This window comes from Camelus bactrianus, chromosome 16 (genome assembly GCF_048773025.1).
Source record: "Camelus bactrianus isolate YW-2024 breed Bactrian camel chromosome 16, ASM4877302v1, whole genome shotgun sequence".
NCBI classification, from domain to species: domain Eukaryota; kingdom Metazoa; phylum Chordata; class Mammalia; order Artiodactyla; family Camelidae; genus Camelus; species Camelus bactrianus.
In genome coordinates, this window is record NC_133554.1 from 34,356,196 (window position 1) to 34,372,482 (window position 16,287).

Genomic DNA, 16,287 nt, shown 5'->3' on the forward strand with positions numbered 1-16,287 from the left:
GAAAACATCTAGCTCTAAACATTTTTCTGAAAGTTGCCTGTTGTTCTTGGTTTCCCAGGAGACTGACTAGAATGTAAGCTCATTGATGGCAGGGACTTTGTTTTGTTCTTAATGTACTCCTCAGTGTCTGATACGTAATAGATAAACTTACTGCATATTTGTTGAATTTGATGAGTATATCAGGGATCAGCAAACTCAAATGGCTGTAGGGTAATGTAAACAAGTGAAGAGGGCCAGTGTTGTAAATAATACCCACACCTGGTGTGAGTGTTGACCACTTGGCAAAATGGAACTAGTGAGCATCCTTCTAAAAGATGTGGTGTCTGCTCAGCTCCAGCTGACTTTAGCTATGTGTAAATAAATGCTAACCATTGCCAGATTTTCTCATTTTTCAAGAAAAGCAAGAAATCTAGATTTTAATGTAAAAATCTCTTGACTTTTAGGTTATCTGTTTTTAAACAATGAAGGAGATTTATTTACTTATGTAACTGGAGCGCCCAGGGTGTGGCTAGGTTTGGAGAGAATTTGATCCAGTAGTCCAGTGGTTAGATTGAGGACCCCATCTGTCTGTGCTCTGCTCGGCTTTCCACACTGTTTGACATCTCAAGTCTAGCTTCTCTTGTGATTGAAGAATGACTGTCAATAGCAATGGGCATAACCCACTACCATCCAACAAAAGTGTCTGAACTTTCTTTGAACTAATTGTGTGGCCAAGAGTATGTCATACATGCCCTGATTGGTTTAGGTATAGGTTCCCTCAGTTGATCCCTGTGGCAAGGGGAATAGGATCTGGTAGTAGGTGTCAACCCCATCCAAACCATGTGATCTCCTGAGGAGAGCAGGCAGTTAAGAATACAACCATGTGCTCACTGCAAAGACCAGAATGTGTGTCTGTGAACCACTGTTTTTGACCTTTGATGACCCACTGAAGAGTTTAGCAATTCTCCAGTCATTTAGTATTTCTTGGCCACGTACATTAAGCAGTGTACCACTAGGTTCTGAGAGGAGGCTTATTCTTAGGCATTGTTTTTAAATCCATATCTTCAGCACAACATACAGTGAGGTATGTGGCATATGCACTTCCTAAAGAAGCACTGAATTGGGCCACCTGTTTGAGAGAGGTGCCGTAACACTGTCAAGGCCTAAGGATACATACAGCCTATGTATTATATGTGGTAGAAGCAGTGTCTGAATCACATGCAGTTCAGCTAATGACATTTACAACTTAACTCAGTTGAACCTATTCTGTCTGAATTTTGTTTTGATCCATTGGTAACAGATTGGCATCTCTGCCTCTATTTAGAAGTCTAGCTTGGAACTCTACCCTGTGTAATGGGGGTTTACTTTTGTCTCTGCTTCCTCCATACTGCCTCCTTTATTTTAATCTTAGTATATTATTGCCAGATTGATAACATATCTATAAAAGATTATTTACTGTTCACATATTTCTCTAGAACTCTTTTTCTCTCCCCAAGTGGTATTGAAAGGCTCATTGACTTTTTTTTCCTTCTGCTACAGTCCTAGCAAAATAAGGGGCTGCCTTTCCTGAGACTGAGGATTAGAGTAGACTGAGTCTAGGCTGAATGGTAAAGTATTTTAGGGGGAAAAAGAGTGATTTGGGAGATTATGAGGAAAGAGGCAGAGATACAAGGGATGTGTTGTCAGATTCTAGGATAACCCTTTTTGTTGTTTACTCTTTAAAAGGTGCCTCGGTTTGCTCTAGAACTGTGATTTCCAGAGTAGTCATTTACTGAATCAGAATCTCCTGGTATGGGGCCTGGGTTTTTGTTTTTCGTAAACATCTCCCTCTCTTGATGCTGATGTTCTAGTTCCCACCTGTCACTTCTCAAGCCTACAAACATGGATGCTTTCGACATTTTTTCCCCTGTTTTGGGTAGGTGTTTGCGGGTAAACCCAAAAGGGCTAGATGAAGAAAGCAAAGATTACCTGTCACTTTACCTGTTACTGGTCAGCTGTCCAAAGAGTGAAGTTCGAGCAAAGTTCAAATTCTCTATCCTGAATGCCAAGGGAGAAGAAACCAAAGCTATGGGTAAATGCTATCTTTGTTTGACTCTATTTTCACATCTAGCAACTTTATACATTGACACGTTGTAAATTTGATCTGGTTTTTTGAGTAACCCTAAATATAACTGTTTTTTTTTAACCCCAGAGAGTCAACGGGCATATAGGTTTGTGCAAGGCAAAGACTGGGGATTCAAGAAATTCATCCGTAGAGATTTTCTCTTAGACGAGGCCAACGGGCTTCTCCCTGATGACAAGCTTACCCTCTTCTGTGAGGTGAGTCCTTTTACCCTGCTGTGCAAGTGGCAGTTCCTAGACCTGATGGTATCCGTAGACTTAATTGTTTGGTATCAAGGACAGAGAGTGAGAAAGATCCCCAAGTGGAGTGCTGCTGCATGAATGTTATTTATGTGCCTGATTGAAAACTGTCTCATGATTTCAGGGTTGTTGGACATCTCAGCTTTCCACTTGTTGCTCTTAAAAGCAAAGATTGTGCATTGTCCTGGTTATGTGTGATGTTTTAGTTGTTTTGATCAGGCTTCTGGCTTTTTCATTGCAGAAATCTTTTCAGAAAGCATTTAGAAGGACTGTTACTTTAAGCTGAGGAGACTGGTCAGCAGCTAGATATGTATTTTTGTTCCTTAAGCTTTCTGGCTCCTCCTTGAGTTTGAAGTCCATGTGTGTTTGATAGATCACTTTCCTTTTCTGCTCTTTGAACTGGATGACTGTTACTAGGCGTTGAGTGTCTCCAGTTTGTCTTGCTGGAGTAATTGTGAAATAGGAGGGTGAGAAACATTTTTTCTAGACCGAAGGTTATGTAAAGCTCTCTAATTCATTGCTAGCTAAGAGAGTTATCTGTCAGGAGAGTCCTTCTCTCCCCAGTGAGAGGCTCCCTAAAGAGCCTTTTTCAGGTTTATAGGAGAAGCCTTGCAGTAAAATTCCCAAACTGAGAGTGAGTTAGAAAGTAGTTTCTTTAGTAAGTATATACTAATTAGTCATTTCATGCTGTTATCAGTACACTTATAACTACTCATAAGCTCACATTGTAAGAAATGAGTAAAACCTCCAGTCAGCCAGGATGTTGGTGTTCCTATACATTGCGTGGTCAAGGAGCCACTTCCTGAGCAGCATGACTTGATGAGAATGACTGCTGTGCTTTCATGGGGAGGGTGCAGGCAAGTTCCCCAACTGCCAGTGTCCTCTGTCAAATAATAGGGGTGCATCGTGAGTTAACAAGTTAACTCAATAACAGTTCCAAAGGCATGTCACCATCTAGACAGCAGGGAAGCTGCCCCTTAGGAATCTTGCCCTTTTGTGGAAGAGGCCTGGCAAGCAGTAGCTGGCTTCTTTTCCAAGTCACAGCTCGTTGAACATTTCCACAGGATAGTTGCTGGTGATTCGGAAACTTGGGAGGTCTAGTTTTATTAAACTATCACACTGAATACATAACATATAGTTTGCATAATAGCTACCTTCTCTCTTTTTTAATTGCTAAGTAAAAGAAGGAAATACTAGGGTGATAATGTCTATAAAATACATAAAAGGTTGCAGTTGTTTTTTTATCTAATGGACTTGGAATTTGAATTCTACATAAATCCAAGTAGATACAGATCACACTCAGTTGCTCAAGTGAAGAAATGAAAACAGGTGGTTTTGTGTGAGGTTAGATGTTATATAAACAAGCCATCAGTTTAATATTCACCCTTCTTAGAGATCCTATATTTCAGAAAAAATTTTTAAATAGAATTCTAGTTTCTGTTGGAAACGAAAGCCAGTCTTTGAACTATTCTCTAAAGGAGGCGAAATCGCCTCTAAATAATGCATTTGATGGTTTAGGCAATACCGTAGACTTTTTGCAGCATTTTCAGGTCTGCACTGGGTCCAGACTTTTCTTATATGCTTCCCCCCACCTCCAAATCCATTCCATCTGCCCCAACCCTTGTGTTGACATTCTTGATTTGGAAACCAATTGGCCTGCCCTCACTTGGCAACCTCTTATCCTGTGGTTAAGTCCGAGGCACTGTCTCCCTTCGCTTCCCCATATGAAATTCTCTTAGGAGAAATCCTGTGGTTAAGTTTAGAAATGCCTTAGTGACTTAGAAGGGAAGTGAGATGACACTTTGGAAATGAGGAGATGTTGAACAGGGAAACGTCTGCTGGGTTCTGCTGATGCCATCGGTTTCTTACCATCGGACCAGGTGTGCCATCTGTTCCTCTCACACTTCTCTGTTGGCCACAGGTGCTGAGTGTTGCTTCTCATTCTTGGGCTTGTGCCTAGTGAGACTCGTTTCTGTTCCAAGACTCTCTGTGGACTTAGTAGCATTCAGCATCGCAAGACAGTTGCGTGGGGGGGGGGGGTGTTGGATATGTGGGTTTTTAAAATGTCTGCAGCTCTTCTAAGTTCTTAGCACTTTTCAAAACTAGAGCATTCTTTAGTGCAAATTCTATCCCTTTGACCTTTGATCCCTCCTATCCGACGGGCTATTTATAAACAAGTTTATTTTGTTTATATTTGTATTTGATTCATTACTGGTTTAGTTAGCATTTTCTTATAATTTAGAGGCTTTTATGAAGTTGATATCCACATACAAGTTTAGGTTATGAGTACTCCACTGTTCTATTCCTTACTCAGCCTTCAGCTTGGGCACTTCTGTCCTGTCCTGATGTAATAAGTACAGTTGTTTTGTAGGTTTGGGGTGTTTTTGTTTTGCTGTTCCCAGAGGCCACAAGAGGGAATCCTAAGGTAAAGAACTGAGACTTACACATTTGTGCGTTAGGGCTTTATTTAAGTGGTATGTTTAGATCACAAACTCTGACAAATGCCAAATGGGTGGTCTTGTTAATACACCATTTTCAATTCTCAGTGATCTTTTTGTCTGCTAGGAAATGTGGCGAGTCCTCCAGGTTGATATTCCTTAGTTAACATATTTGGAGGCACTTTCAAAGCATTCCCTGAATTGTCTCTTAGCACAATCCTTTGAGCTAGGTTGGTTCTCTTCTCTTCATTTCACGTTACGGGGGAGAGAAGCAGTGCCTAGAGAGGTCAGGTAATTTTCCCTAACATTGTGCAGCAGATTAGTGTCAGGGCCATGCCAGCTCTCCGTTTTCCATCTCTAGTCTGCTGTGCTACCCTGAGTGGAGCTGAATGCCATTCACCCAAGGAAGCATGGGCTCTACCAAGTTTTCTTAACAGAGAGTTTACTTCGGTAATGAAACAGAGGCTCATGAAAGCTTTATACTTCTCACGTTCTCTTTAATAATTTGGACCACAGAAAATCTGCTTGAAATGTTTCAGCTTCTATTGATCTTCTCTCCGTTTATTTATATTGAAAACAAGTAGCAGTTAGCAGTGAAGATGTGTGCATTTCACCTTCAACGCATATGCCTCTGACAGGTAGTAGATTCCAGTGCCTCTTTGTAATGCTGCCCTTAAAGTTCAAATATGAAATACCAAATATGAACTACCTAGACACTAGTTAACTCTTAAAACATCTCTTTCCTTATCAAACATGGAATATCCCTTCATAGCCTGGGAATATATGTATTTTTGCCAAATTTTAAATATGTGTGTCTGTTAATTTTTTATCACTTTATTAATGGATTATTTGGATATCTTAGTTGAACTGTATGAAAATGCTAATGTTTGATTGTTCCTGACCTACAGAAAGGGTGGTTTAATATGTAACATCATTATAGGTTATAAAACACGATAATGTAGTAAACCTACCACCTAGCCCAGCATCACCAGTAACTTTGAACTGACCTGTATATGCTTGTCCCCTATCCCTTAGAGCTAATGTCTCCTTACTCAGGATGATAATAAATAGCTTTTTTGAATTGTTTGTTATCATTCCCTTATTTATTATCTGTGTGACTGAACAGTATATTGTTTAGGTTTGCTTGTTTTTGAGCTTTATGAAAATGGTGTGAAAATGAATGTAGTCATCCAGGACATGCTGTTTTCACCTTATGTTTCTAAAATTTATATTATGGATGTAACTATAGTTCACTGAATTTTAGTGCTGTGTGATGATGGTCTGTTGTATATTTACACAACAGGTTTTTGTTTTTGTTTTTTTAATTACTGAAGTACAGTCAGTTACAATGTGTCAATTTCTGGTGTACAGCACAGTGTCCCAGTCATGCATATACATACATATATTCAACAACAGTTGATCAGTTTATTCATTCCCTTGCTGATGGACGTTTAGATTGTTGCTAGTCTCTTGATTAGAAATAGTGCTGCTGCCATAGACAATCTGTATACAGTCTGTTTATCTTTTCTTGATTGTTTTAATTATATAGAATTTACAAATATATTTCCATTGGTCTTACCTTGACTTTTTATGTTTAGACAAAATATACAAGAAATGGCACAATCTTTTATGAAATTTTATGTCTTTTATGAAATTTTTTAAGAAAAGGAATTGAGTTTAAAAGTGAGGCCGTTTTACAACTTGAAATTTAGAGGGTTGTACTGCCTTCCTGAGACATTTTCATGCAGTCATTTCCAAGACGACATAAATGTCACAGTCACATCATCTTCACAGCTGCAATTCTGAATGAGTCTCTATAGTCAACTTGATAGGCATTAAAAAAATCTTTAGTTTTTCTCAAAATGGTATCGTCTTAGCATCATCATTTGCAGAGGAAAACAATCCCTTTCTAAGTTAAAAGTTTGGGCTCTGAAGACTCATTTGTGAATGCCATTTAAAATTTATTTTTAATTAAGCGTATTTAATGGTGGTAAGAGGTGCCAGACATTCAGAGCAGGCATCCATATATCTGCAGAACAAGCCTGGCTCAGACAGTAAAGGTACATTCTCCTTCCCGCTGTGTTCCTGTCTGTGCCTAGAGAGAGGAATTGCCCCAGTGAGAAGAGTCACAGTCTTTGGGCCTCACTTATTACCAAGTGCACATATAACTAGCACAGGGTTCACTAGTAACAACTGTTTGAATTTTAGCTTAGCTCTCGCCAGTTCATTTTACCTCATTTAGTTAATTGTCATCAAGTGTTAATGACTTTGGGCTCCTGTCAACCTGGTTTAATTCAAGCTTAGGAACCCAGTGCCAAAAGCTTTCTCCATTCCCTTCATTGGCCATCCCAAGAGGTTCCTGCCTTTCCCTATGAGGATGTTGGGTTTAATTGGTCTTTTCCTTGGTTGTTGTTTTTTTTTTTTTTTTAAATCTGCAATATTTTGAAGCTACAGCTGGAAATAGGCACCTTCTACTTTCGATATTAATATTATATCAAAGAAGTGAGGGTGTTAATATAAGAAAGTGACTGAACCAAATTAGAGATCTACACAGGACAGTCTCTGTGGGGTGGTTTGTGTTGGGTCCTGAGCTATTAAAATAATGTTATACTCTGGCTCTGATAAATGTGCTACTGATGCTAAGCACATTGATAATTGATTAACTTGGCTGCTTCATTGCTCAAGACCGTAACAGCTAGTTTTAAACAAATGAATAAACTTCTTGACCTGATAGTAAATATCTGACTCCTACGCAGAAGAGGCTGCAGGTCATTTGGATGGGGCTTTAACTTTCCCTCTGGGTTTATGACTGCATTTAAGGGATGACTTGCATCTTGAAGGTTAAAAGAGATTTGGGTCATTTAGGATGTTCCTAAGCTATCTTCTTCATCTAACTCATGGGAACAGCAAGAATAGGGAGCTGATTCTCAAGGTTTGTGAATTCTGCTTTGATTTTAATGCTTCAACCTAATATGATGTAGGAGAGGAAACAGCAAGGGTTGTTAAGCAGAAGACTGATCTGTTGGGTCTTTTCTTCAGTCTGGTGACTTACATTTATTTTATAATGTTGTATGGTTTATAAACGCTTTTATTTCATATCCTAGCATATTCATCTCAGTTTCACTAACCCACCCAAAAGTTACCTGGGTTTTTATCTAGATCAAACAGTTAATTCAACCAGCTAAAACATGCTGCTGCTTGAAGCCAAGTGGCAAGTTGAATTCCACTCTAAACCCTTTGTAATCATTCTGTTCCAAAGCTGTAATAAGTACATGTCTAGCTGGAGCCAGTCGTCTTGTATGTCATTGTCACAAATGACTGAGTAAGGATGTAAGTGTGTGAGATACCCACCCAGTAACCACTAGCCAAGATCTTCCAAGCCCAGTCCTGTTCATTAAACTAGCACTTGTGAGGACGTGCCAAATATTCACCAGGACCTATAGAAGCTGCATTTTATTCTTATGTTCCAGACTTAACTGAAATAAGTGAAGTGCTTTTAGCCTTATTAGATTCTTTTCTCTAGAGAGTTTAATTTAAGTGGTAGTTTCTATAGGAGTTCTTTGTAAATAACTTTTTGCTTAAGGCATATTCATAAGGTGAATACTTGAGGCTTAATATTTGTTTCTGTCTGTTTTTTCCCTCTGGTGGTTTGGCCTAGGTTTTCAGGGCAGAGGAGGCAGAGCTTATTAGAAGTTTGGAGGAGAAGGAGATTTGTGGGGCGCTCTCCTCATTGTCCTGAGATGGTGTAGAATAAGTGTGATTGTGATAATTTGGAAATTACTTGATCCGGAGGATAAAGCCTTGATTTGTGGAGGTGGTTTCAAGAGAATATGACTAACATCAGTATCTGAATGTATTGTAACAACAAGGTAAAAGTCATCTCTCCTCCTGCTGGGAAGAAAAATCCTGGTAACAAGAGCTTTGGATTGTGTTTTCTTGTCTTTCACAGGTGAGTGTGGTGCAAGATTCCGTCAACATTTCTGGCCAGAACACCATGAATATGGTGAAGGTTCCTGAGTGCCGGTTGGCAGATGAGTTAGGAGGACTGTGGGAGAATTCCCGGTTCACAGACTGTTGTTTGTGTGTTGCTGGCCAGGAATTCCAGGCTCACAAAGCCATCTTAGCAGGTTGGTATTTATTCCTGGGGAGCTTTAGTTTTGGTTAAACAAGGAAAAACAGTGGGTGCATAATCACCTTTTGAATTAACTTCAGCTTTTTGAACTAGTACAGAAAAACTACAACTAAACATTTTTATATTGTAGTGATATTAGTTATCATAACCAAAAATTCTACACTCCATAAAAGTGGTACTTCTGTTTTTTCTGTCTATAGTGGACTTAGACCACCACTTTCAAGGAGTGGATGATGACATGTATTTAATGCCTTTGCACCTAGAGATCAGAATTTAAAACCCTGATTAAGAGCAGGTTAACAGCCCCTAGACAGGGACTTAGAATGTAATGGAGAGGATTCCGGACTCAGGACTAAACCATCACGTAGCCAGGTCCCCAGCGCTGGAGGTCTTAGCCCTCTTTTCCATACAAATGTATTAGAAGATTGAAAATGTTGCCAGTAACATGGAAGATCACACCTTGTTCTAGTAATAGGCCCTTAGTCTTTAAGACCAGAGAGGTTGACACACAGGAGGAAGTGATAAGGCAGGACTAAGAGCCTTACCTCATGTGAAAGCATAGCATTCAGCCACACTCTTCTATTCAGGCCATGAGACGTAAGGGGAAACTGCATGAACCTTCAGGCAACAATACATTCCTTACCAAGACCCTCAGCTCCTTCATTCTAAAGTACTTACCTGGCAAAACCTCAGTCTGGCTCAGCCTAACCACCTTCCCGTTCCCTGTCTCATGTAGGTGTCACTGAGTATTGCTTAAGGAAGTCATTAACTCTTAGGTTAGTGTCTCCACGCCCAGCGAGGCCCTCAGCGCTGCTGAGAACTCTTTCTGCAGACATAGTCAGCTCCCTTTCTTTTTCTCAATAATAGATACTTCAAACCTTTGCCACTGTCCACCTCCCAAAAATGGCCCTGCTACTCTTCCACGAGAAAACCGAGGCCCTTCTTCAGCACCTGCCTCTCACCTCGCCTGCTTCTCCCCGCATTCTAGCGGAGGAGTTCTTCCTCGTGTCCAGATCAGACTGTGCTTTCTGCTTCTGTTTCACATCTCACGCTGCCTTCTCAGAAGTCTTACTCTGCCCATTACACCCTTGTCATCTCTCTTTCTCCTGTTGCCTGTTTACCCTCGGCCTGCAAGCTTTTCCCCCTGGTTATTGTCTCTTTTTTTTTCAGAACTAAATTTCTTGATTTGGCATATTCTCCCTCTCTATAACCTTTCCTCCCGCTTATCCTCAGTTTGCCTTCATGCTACAGAAGCAGTTTTCCAAAGTTATATGACCTGCTGGTTCCTAAATTTGAGGGACTCTTTAGATCATACGTTATTTGACTCCTTTCTTCTGGTCCTCTGGCTGCTTCTAGTGTGTGGCCTCCCTCTTCTTCTCCCATCCCTTTAAACACTGGTGTTCCCTGAGGGTCGCCTCTGTTCTCTTTTCACTCTGCTTATTATCCTAGGTGATTTTATTTATTTTCATAACATCAGCTTCTATCTGTGCACTGAACCCTCTAAGCATATTGCTACTTTAGACCCTTCCCTCTTTGTTAAAAACACCAGCCTTTTATTTTTATTTATTTTTTATTGACTTGTAGATACTGTACGATACTGTGTAAGTTGCAGGCATACAATATGCACCAGCCCTTTAGTCTTCAGCTTCTGTAATGTATTTATATAGTACCTTATAGTCTATAACCCTTCTGAGGGAAGAACAATGAGAATTGATATCCTTTTGGAATAGATGAAAATATTGAGGCTCAGAAGGTTAAGTGATTTACCCAAGATTATGTGGTTAGAAGATGGCAGATCTAAAATTAGTCTTTTCTTACATCAACTAGGTCAAAGTTCCAGTTACCTGTTGGCTCAAACTCCTACTATGTGTTCCATCTGTTCTCCCTCTCAGGTAGAGATTGGTAGTCTCAACTTTTACCAAAACCCCTGATTTGTTGGGCAGCATGATAAAATTTTAGTTCATAGCCATGTTATTAATTTCATGGTTGAAATTAAGTTTACTTATTTTTCATAGTGTTCGTTAGACTAGAATGGGCATGGCTTAGAAAAACGTCCTTTCATTAGTCCCACCCCAGGGAAAAAAGTTAAGAGATGTTAAATACTAAGGAACGAGAATTTGTCAGGTAGCATTGAGCTTTGAAGGGCCACAGATGATTAGGATATCTCACTGTGTTTCACCTCCTGGGGACGTTATCATCTCTGTTGATAATATGGGGCTTGGAGGAACGGAGAGCCTGCCGTAAACAACCCTGCACTTCATCTAGTTTAGTGGATGCCACTGAGCCCTGTTCTTGACCTCCTTGCTGTGTGGTCCCTGGAAGTGGAGAGAGTAGGTGTCATTGTTCTAGGCAAAAATGCGAATATTAGGACACCCTTCATAGACCATGAAGGACCTTTCATTCGAGCCCCCAGATCTACCCAGAGGATACCATTGTCATCTGACATAGGTACTTTGAGTAATTTTCTTGAAAGATGAATGCTTGGATTGGAACTAATATGAAATTATTTTGAAAGGAGTGATTTCTTTTTTCCCCCATATGTATTATAATTATTCACTTATCAGTAAATATAAAAAGAAAGGAATTTTCCAATTCTGGTATAATTTGATATAAAACACCATTTCTGTAGCAATGGGCCAGGAAAGAAAATGATCTCTTCTTCATAACAGAACCAAGAGATTTTGGTGTGATAACCCTGTCTGTCCTGTTTCCTTTTCACTTTGTAGCTCGTTCCCCAGTTTTTAGTGCCATGTTTGAACATGAAATGGAAGAGAGCAAAAAGGTATGTTAACAGAATGGAGATGTGTCTTTTTAGCTAAGTGACTGGAATCAGATGATTTCCCAATTTGGCAGCAAATTTATTTTCCTGACCATTTTTTTTCTTTATTGTACTATTAAAATGGAGTATAGTTCTCTGACAGACACTTCCTGAGAGCAGAGAGAAGTGGTCTGGAAGCCACCATTCTAGGTAAAGCAGACTCACTATTCTAGGCAGATCATCCATACAGTCTTGGGTGAGGATATTAGACATGTTTCTACTCAGGAAAAGAATGGTGAAAAATCAAAGTTATAGTTGTCTTGCTGTTGTACTAAAGAAAACAAAGGTGGTATGTAGGATGGGAGAAAAGGCTATTATAATCAAATAGGGCAAAGAGAAATTTTCCATTCATATTAGGTTTAAAATGATACAGGCTCCTCTTCACTAGAGCTTAAAATCACAAAAATCATTTAGGGATTTTGTTCTTTGGCATGTTTCTCATTTTTAATTTTTCTGGCATAGAATCGGGTTGAAATCAATGATGTGGAGCCTGAAGTTTTTAAGGAAATGATGTGCTTCATTTATACGGGGAAGGCTCCGAACCTCGACAAAATGGCTGATGATTTGCTGGCAGCTGCCGACAAGGTGAGATAAGAACAGAAAAATAACTACGAAACTATGGGGTTTTGTGACCTCTTGAGTTTCACGACAGGGTTTCTATGTTGCTTTGTGGGTAAGATGAACGTGTATCTTAGTTTGGCCAGAACAGTCCTGGTTAACACTTGTGTTCCAACACAGTTATTAATAGCACTCTTTGCATTTTCAAAAGTGTCCTGCTTTGAATGGTAAATTATATGGTCACCCTAAATATGAAAAAGAAGGGTAAGTTTGATGTTTACCTCTCTTCTCTTCACCATCTCAAATTTAACCACAGTTACATTAAAGATTTAGATAATACTAACATTTGGATTTATAATTTATAATTTGGCTTTATAATTTACAGAATGTTCTTGAGTTCATTAACTTTTTAAACTTTGTCAATAAGAGAATGACTTTTACCGAGTGTCCTGGTTATTAGCATTTTCAACTTTTACCTAAGAAGTTATTGAAATATGCCACATTCAAAATTGTAAGATGGTGACTAGCTCTCTGGGAAAGAGAGGTGCTGCTGCACTAAGTGTATACTTTGACTGAGACACTTTTCAACTTGAGAAATGTTAAAGCGTGAAAATAAAAATGTGGGTCTTAGACTCAAGGAAAAATGGTGATTACCTAAAACAACAGGCCAGGGATTCCCAAAATAAGGTTGAGGGGAAAAGGTTAATGAAACACTGAGTTTAGCCAAGTCAAATTGGGGTTTTTGTGTTGCTCTTTCACAGCAGGATTTCTCAGAACCATTAGTGTATCGGTGTGCACTGAGTTTCCTAAAAGAGAATGTGATAGACCAATTTCTCCTGTTTAAGTAACCCTGGAATCACTATTCTCAGGGATCACCTCCAGGGATTAGTGTTCCCCAAAACACACTTTAGGAAACTGACTTTCATTATGTGGATACACCAGAAGAGGTCAGTGACCTGTTCCTCCAAGGCCCTGTGATCTGAGGAGACACAGCTTGGGGGTGGGGAGGGTGAAAGGATTGCTATTTACGCCGTGGAATCTTTCTCATATTGGGGAGCAGTTGAGGCAAGGGGGTTAAAGGGCTTAAACCCAGTCAGCAATAGACCCTGTGAGGAAGAGGGTTCTCTGCTGGAGGTGCCTCCTCTTCCTGCCGTGAGGCTGCAGCCCCCATCTGCGGGTCAAAGCTGGCTCTGAACTAAGGGCACCAGAGCCTTCCTGAGATTCGCCCCCAGGAGTAGTCTCCTTCCTCCTCCCTTTGCACCCCTGAGGACGGGGAAAGTATCTGTGTTTACAGTGGAGGTTTTATCTTTATTGATCAGCTTTTTGGAGTGTTTGTAGAGGATGAGGCACATAAACCCAGTCAGTGCTACAGGTGAAAAGGATTGAATGATAGCTGTATCCTTTTTATCACCTTTCAGGACTTTATTAGTACAGTGAAGCAAAGCGAACATCCTACACGCTTCCAGTCTAGCTCAGTTCTGACAGAGTAAAGTTGGTTTCAGTGGAGACAGTAAGAAAAATCTCACTGTGAATTCCGAGGAAGTAGAAGACACAGCCCAATGCTTGCTTTTTATAAACATGAGTTTATAATGATTCTGCCTCATCCCGCTGTCTGATTTTCAGTGAAGCAGTCACTTGTAATTATGCATACCAAGCATTTATCCGCCTCGTCTTCTAGCTCCCATAAGGATGAGTAGTACCATAAGGTCCAGTTTTTAGACAGAAATAGAAAGGCTCAGAGTTGGGTCGTCTCAGAGCCAGGGCTAAACACTGCTCCTCAGAGAACCAGCTGAGAACCTACTGTACGTACACAGCATGGGGACCAGCCTGAACTGACATTCCAGGGATGGTATTTTTCAGTACAATGTCTTAACTTACTTTTTAAAAGATGTAGCATGTGAATCACAATAGTGCTTTAAATTTATGAATGAGAAGTAACTGAAGGGCGCATTATCAAATTCCATTCAGAATTTCCCGTTAGTCTTTGCTCTAAGCTTATTTGAAACATTTTTACCTTTACACCTTTTGGTGAGCTTCAGGAAAACAGAACAAGAAATTTTTCGTGGAAGGATCTAAACATCTAGAATTCACCCAAGAGGCTAAAACAGCTTCTTCTGAGCTTTTCCAGTCTCCTGGGGACATGCATAATTAGACCAAAAACAAAACAAAACACGTTGCCCAGGCCTGGGAGACACAGTTTCAACCTCTGGGGTAAGTACTGCCATTAGGCAGGTTTTTCAGAAGCATAATTAAGAAAAAAAACTTTCTCCCCAAGGGAGAAAAATGGCTACTTTTGTCTAATTATGCAGTAGGGATCGGAGCTATTCGCAGTAAAAGTCCTTTTAAAAGAATGAATTGAGAAAAGATAAGATGAATATTCTGTGCAGTGCTGGATAAAGACTGAACATTTACTCAACCTTTTCCAGCCTTTTAAAACAAAAACGGCAGCCTACTTTCTTGCTTGTCTACTGTCATTCCTGTTTTCCATGGAAACTATTTTCCAGTTACTCAAATGTAAAAAAATTAAAGCTGCACTGAAACCAATAAAACTCTTTTTCTGCTGCAGGAGATCGCGGTGCCAGCAGATATGCCTCCTCACCCAGAATTCATAAAAATAAAATTGTCCTGGTTTGAGTGTCATGATTCAGCCTGGAGGAGAATTGTGTCACTGAGTTCTGAGGCTCCCAGGATGGTACCTATACGGAGACTGTGGGCACCCTCAGAGCAGACCCTTCTCCTGTGAACTAATTATGACATTTTATTTTGAGCCTTCTTTTATCCCTTCTTCCTCCTTATCCCTAAAAAGTTCCTTAGTAAGTTCATAATATATCTGAGAGCAAGTAGTACAGTTGCGTCAAAACAAATCAGCTAGATCCAGTGTGCCCAGTATTAACCTGGACCTTTGTTTCCAGAGCATATAGAACCCTTTACTTGGAAAATAGGAAGTTTTTAGACTGAAACTGGATCCAGGGTCTCTGTTGCTTTGTTCTTTTACTCTAAGAATCCTAACCTCACGCCAATAAAATCAGTCTCTATTTATCCTTTTCTGTTGAAAAGGAGGCCTTTGGTTGACCCTCATTCAGGAACAACTAGTGGCAGAGATGCTGGTAAAAGTCGCCACGGGGCTCCCTTTTACAGCCTGATGGGCAGTTGGAATACCCTGCCGGGCTGGTGACACTAGACAATGCTTAAGTAGAAAGGACTGTGCTTCACCCTAGTCTGGCTCTAAATAAAAGGACTGCAGAAGTTTAGAATGTGATGTCCCTGTTGACTTGAAGCAGAGTGATGCCTCACTGTAAGGGTAGGTAGTGACGGTTTAAGAAAACACTTCCATCATAGTCAGGGTAGGTAAAACTTGAAGATGTGGATCTGTTCTGTAATTGCTATTTTTCTAATAGACTTTAGCACTTGAATGGCAGCTCTGCAGGTTATTTTAGGTGTCTTCATGTCGGCCTTCAGAGTATGGTTATGTTTTGTAATTGCAGCCGTAGCCTTTTCATGGTCTGTGCAGTTTTGTTCCAGTATCCAGTTACGTGACGGTGCAGCTGAAGAAAACAGCTTCAGTAGCAGTCAGCCCAGAGCCATTCCTGCGCTGACGACAGCAGTGCTTGTGTTTTACAGTATGCCTTGGAGCGTTTAAAGGTCATGTGTGAGGATGCCCTCTGCAGTAACCTCTCCGTGGAGAATGCCGCAGAAATTCTCATCCTGGCTGACCTCCACAGCGCAGATCAGTTGAAAACTCAGGCAGTGGATTTCATCAACTAGTGAGTTGGCATCTTCAAAGTTCTTTCAGTATTGTTGGGAGAGCTAGAAAAATAAATGAGAAAGACTTTGAATTAGTGAGTAAAACAGGCAAGCAGCTTCATTAACCTTTTAGAAATAAGTAGAGAGTTAATCATTTTTTCCCTTCGGCTTGACAATCTGGAAAATGGTTTTCCTTAACATCAGTCTAATCTGGTTGGTGGGTGAGGTGTTCTACTACCTTGTAGGGTTGGAATTGA

The 16,287-nt window shown here is 40.2% G+C and overlaps 1 protein-coding gene across 4 annotated transcripts in view; it reads left to right on the forward strand.

The window, feature by feature from the left end:
* SPOP (speckle type BTB/POZ protein) overlaps positions 1-16,287 on the forward strand; it is a 62,361-nt gene that overhangs the window by 43,823 nt on the left and 2,251 nt on the right. For 3 of the 4 annotated variants that reach the window (XM_010949259.3, XM_010949267.3, XM_045512260.2), the window contains 6 exons: positions 1,899-2,050; positions 2,171-2,298; positions 8,728-8,905; positions 11,637-11,692; positions 12,191-12,313; positions 15,908-16,050. In XM_010949259.3, the coding sequence (XP_010947561.1) occupies positions 1,899-2,050; positions 2,171-2,298; positions 8,728-8,905; positions 11,637-11,692; positions 12,191-12,313; positions 15,908-16,050 (780 nt within the window). The remainder of the gene's footprint in view (positions 1-1,898; positions 2,051-2,170; positions 2,299-8,727; positions 8,906-11,636; positions 11,693-12,190; positions 12,314-15,907; positions 16,051-16,287) is intronic. The other variant, XM_074343026.1, reaches the window with a different exon arrangement.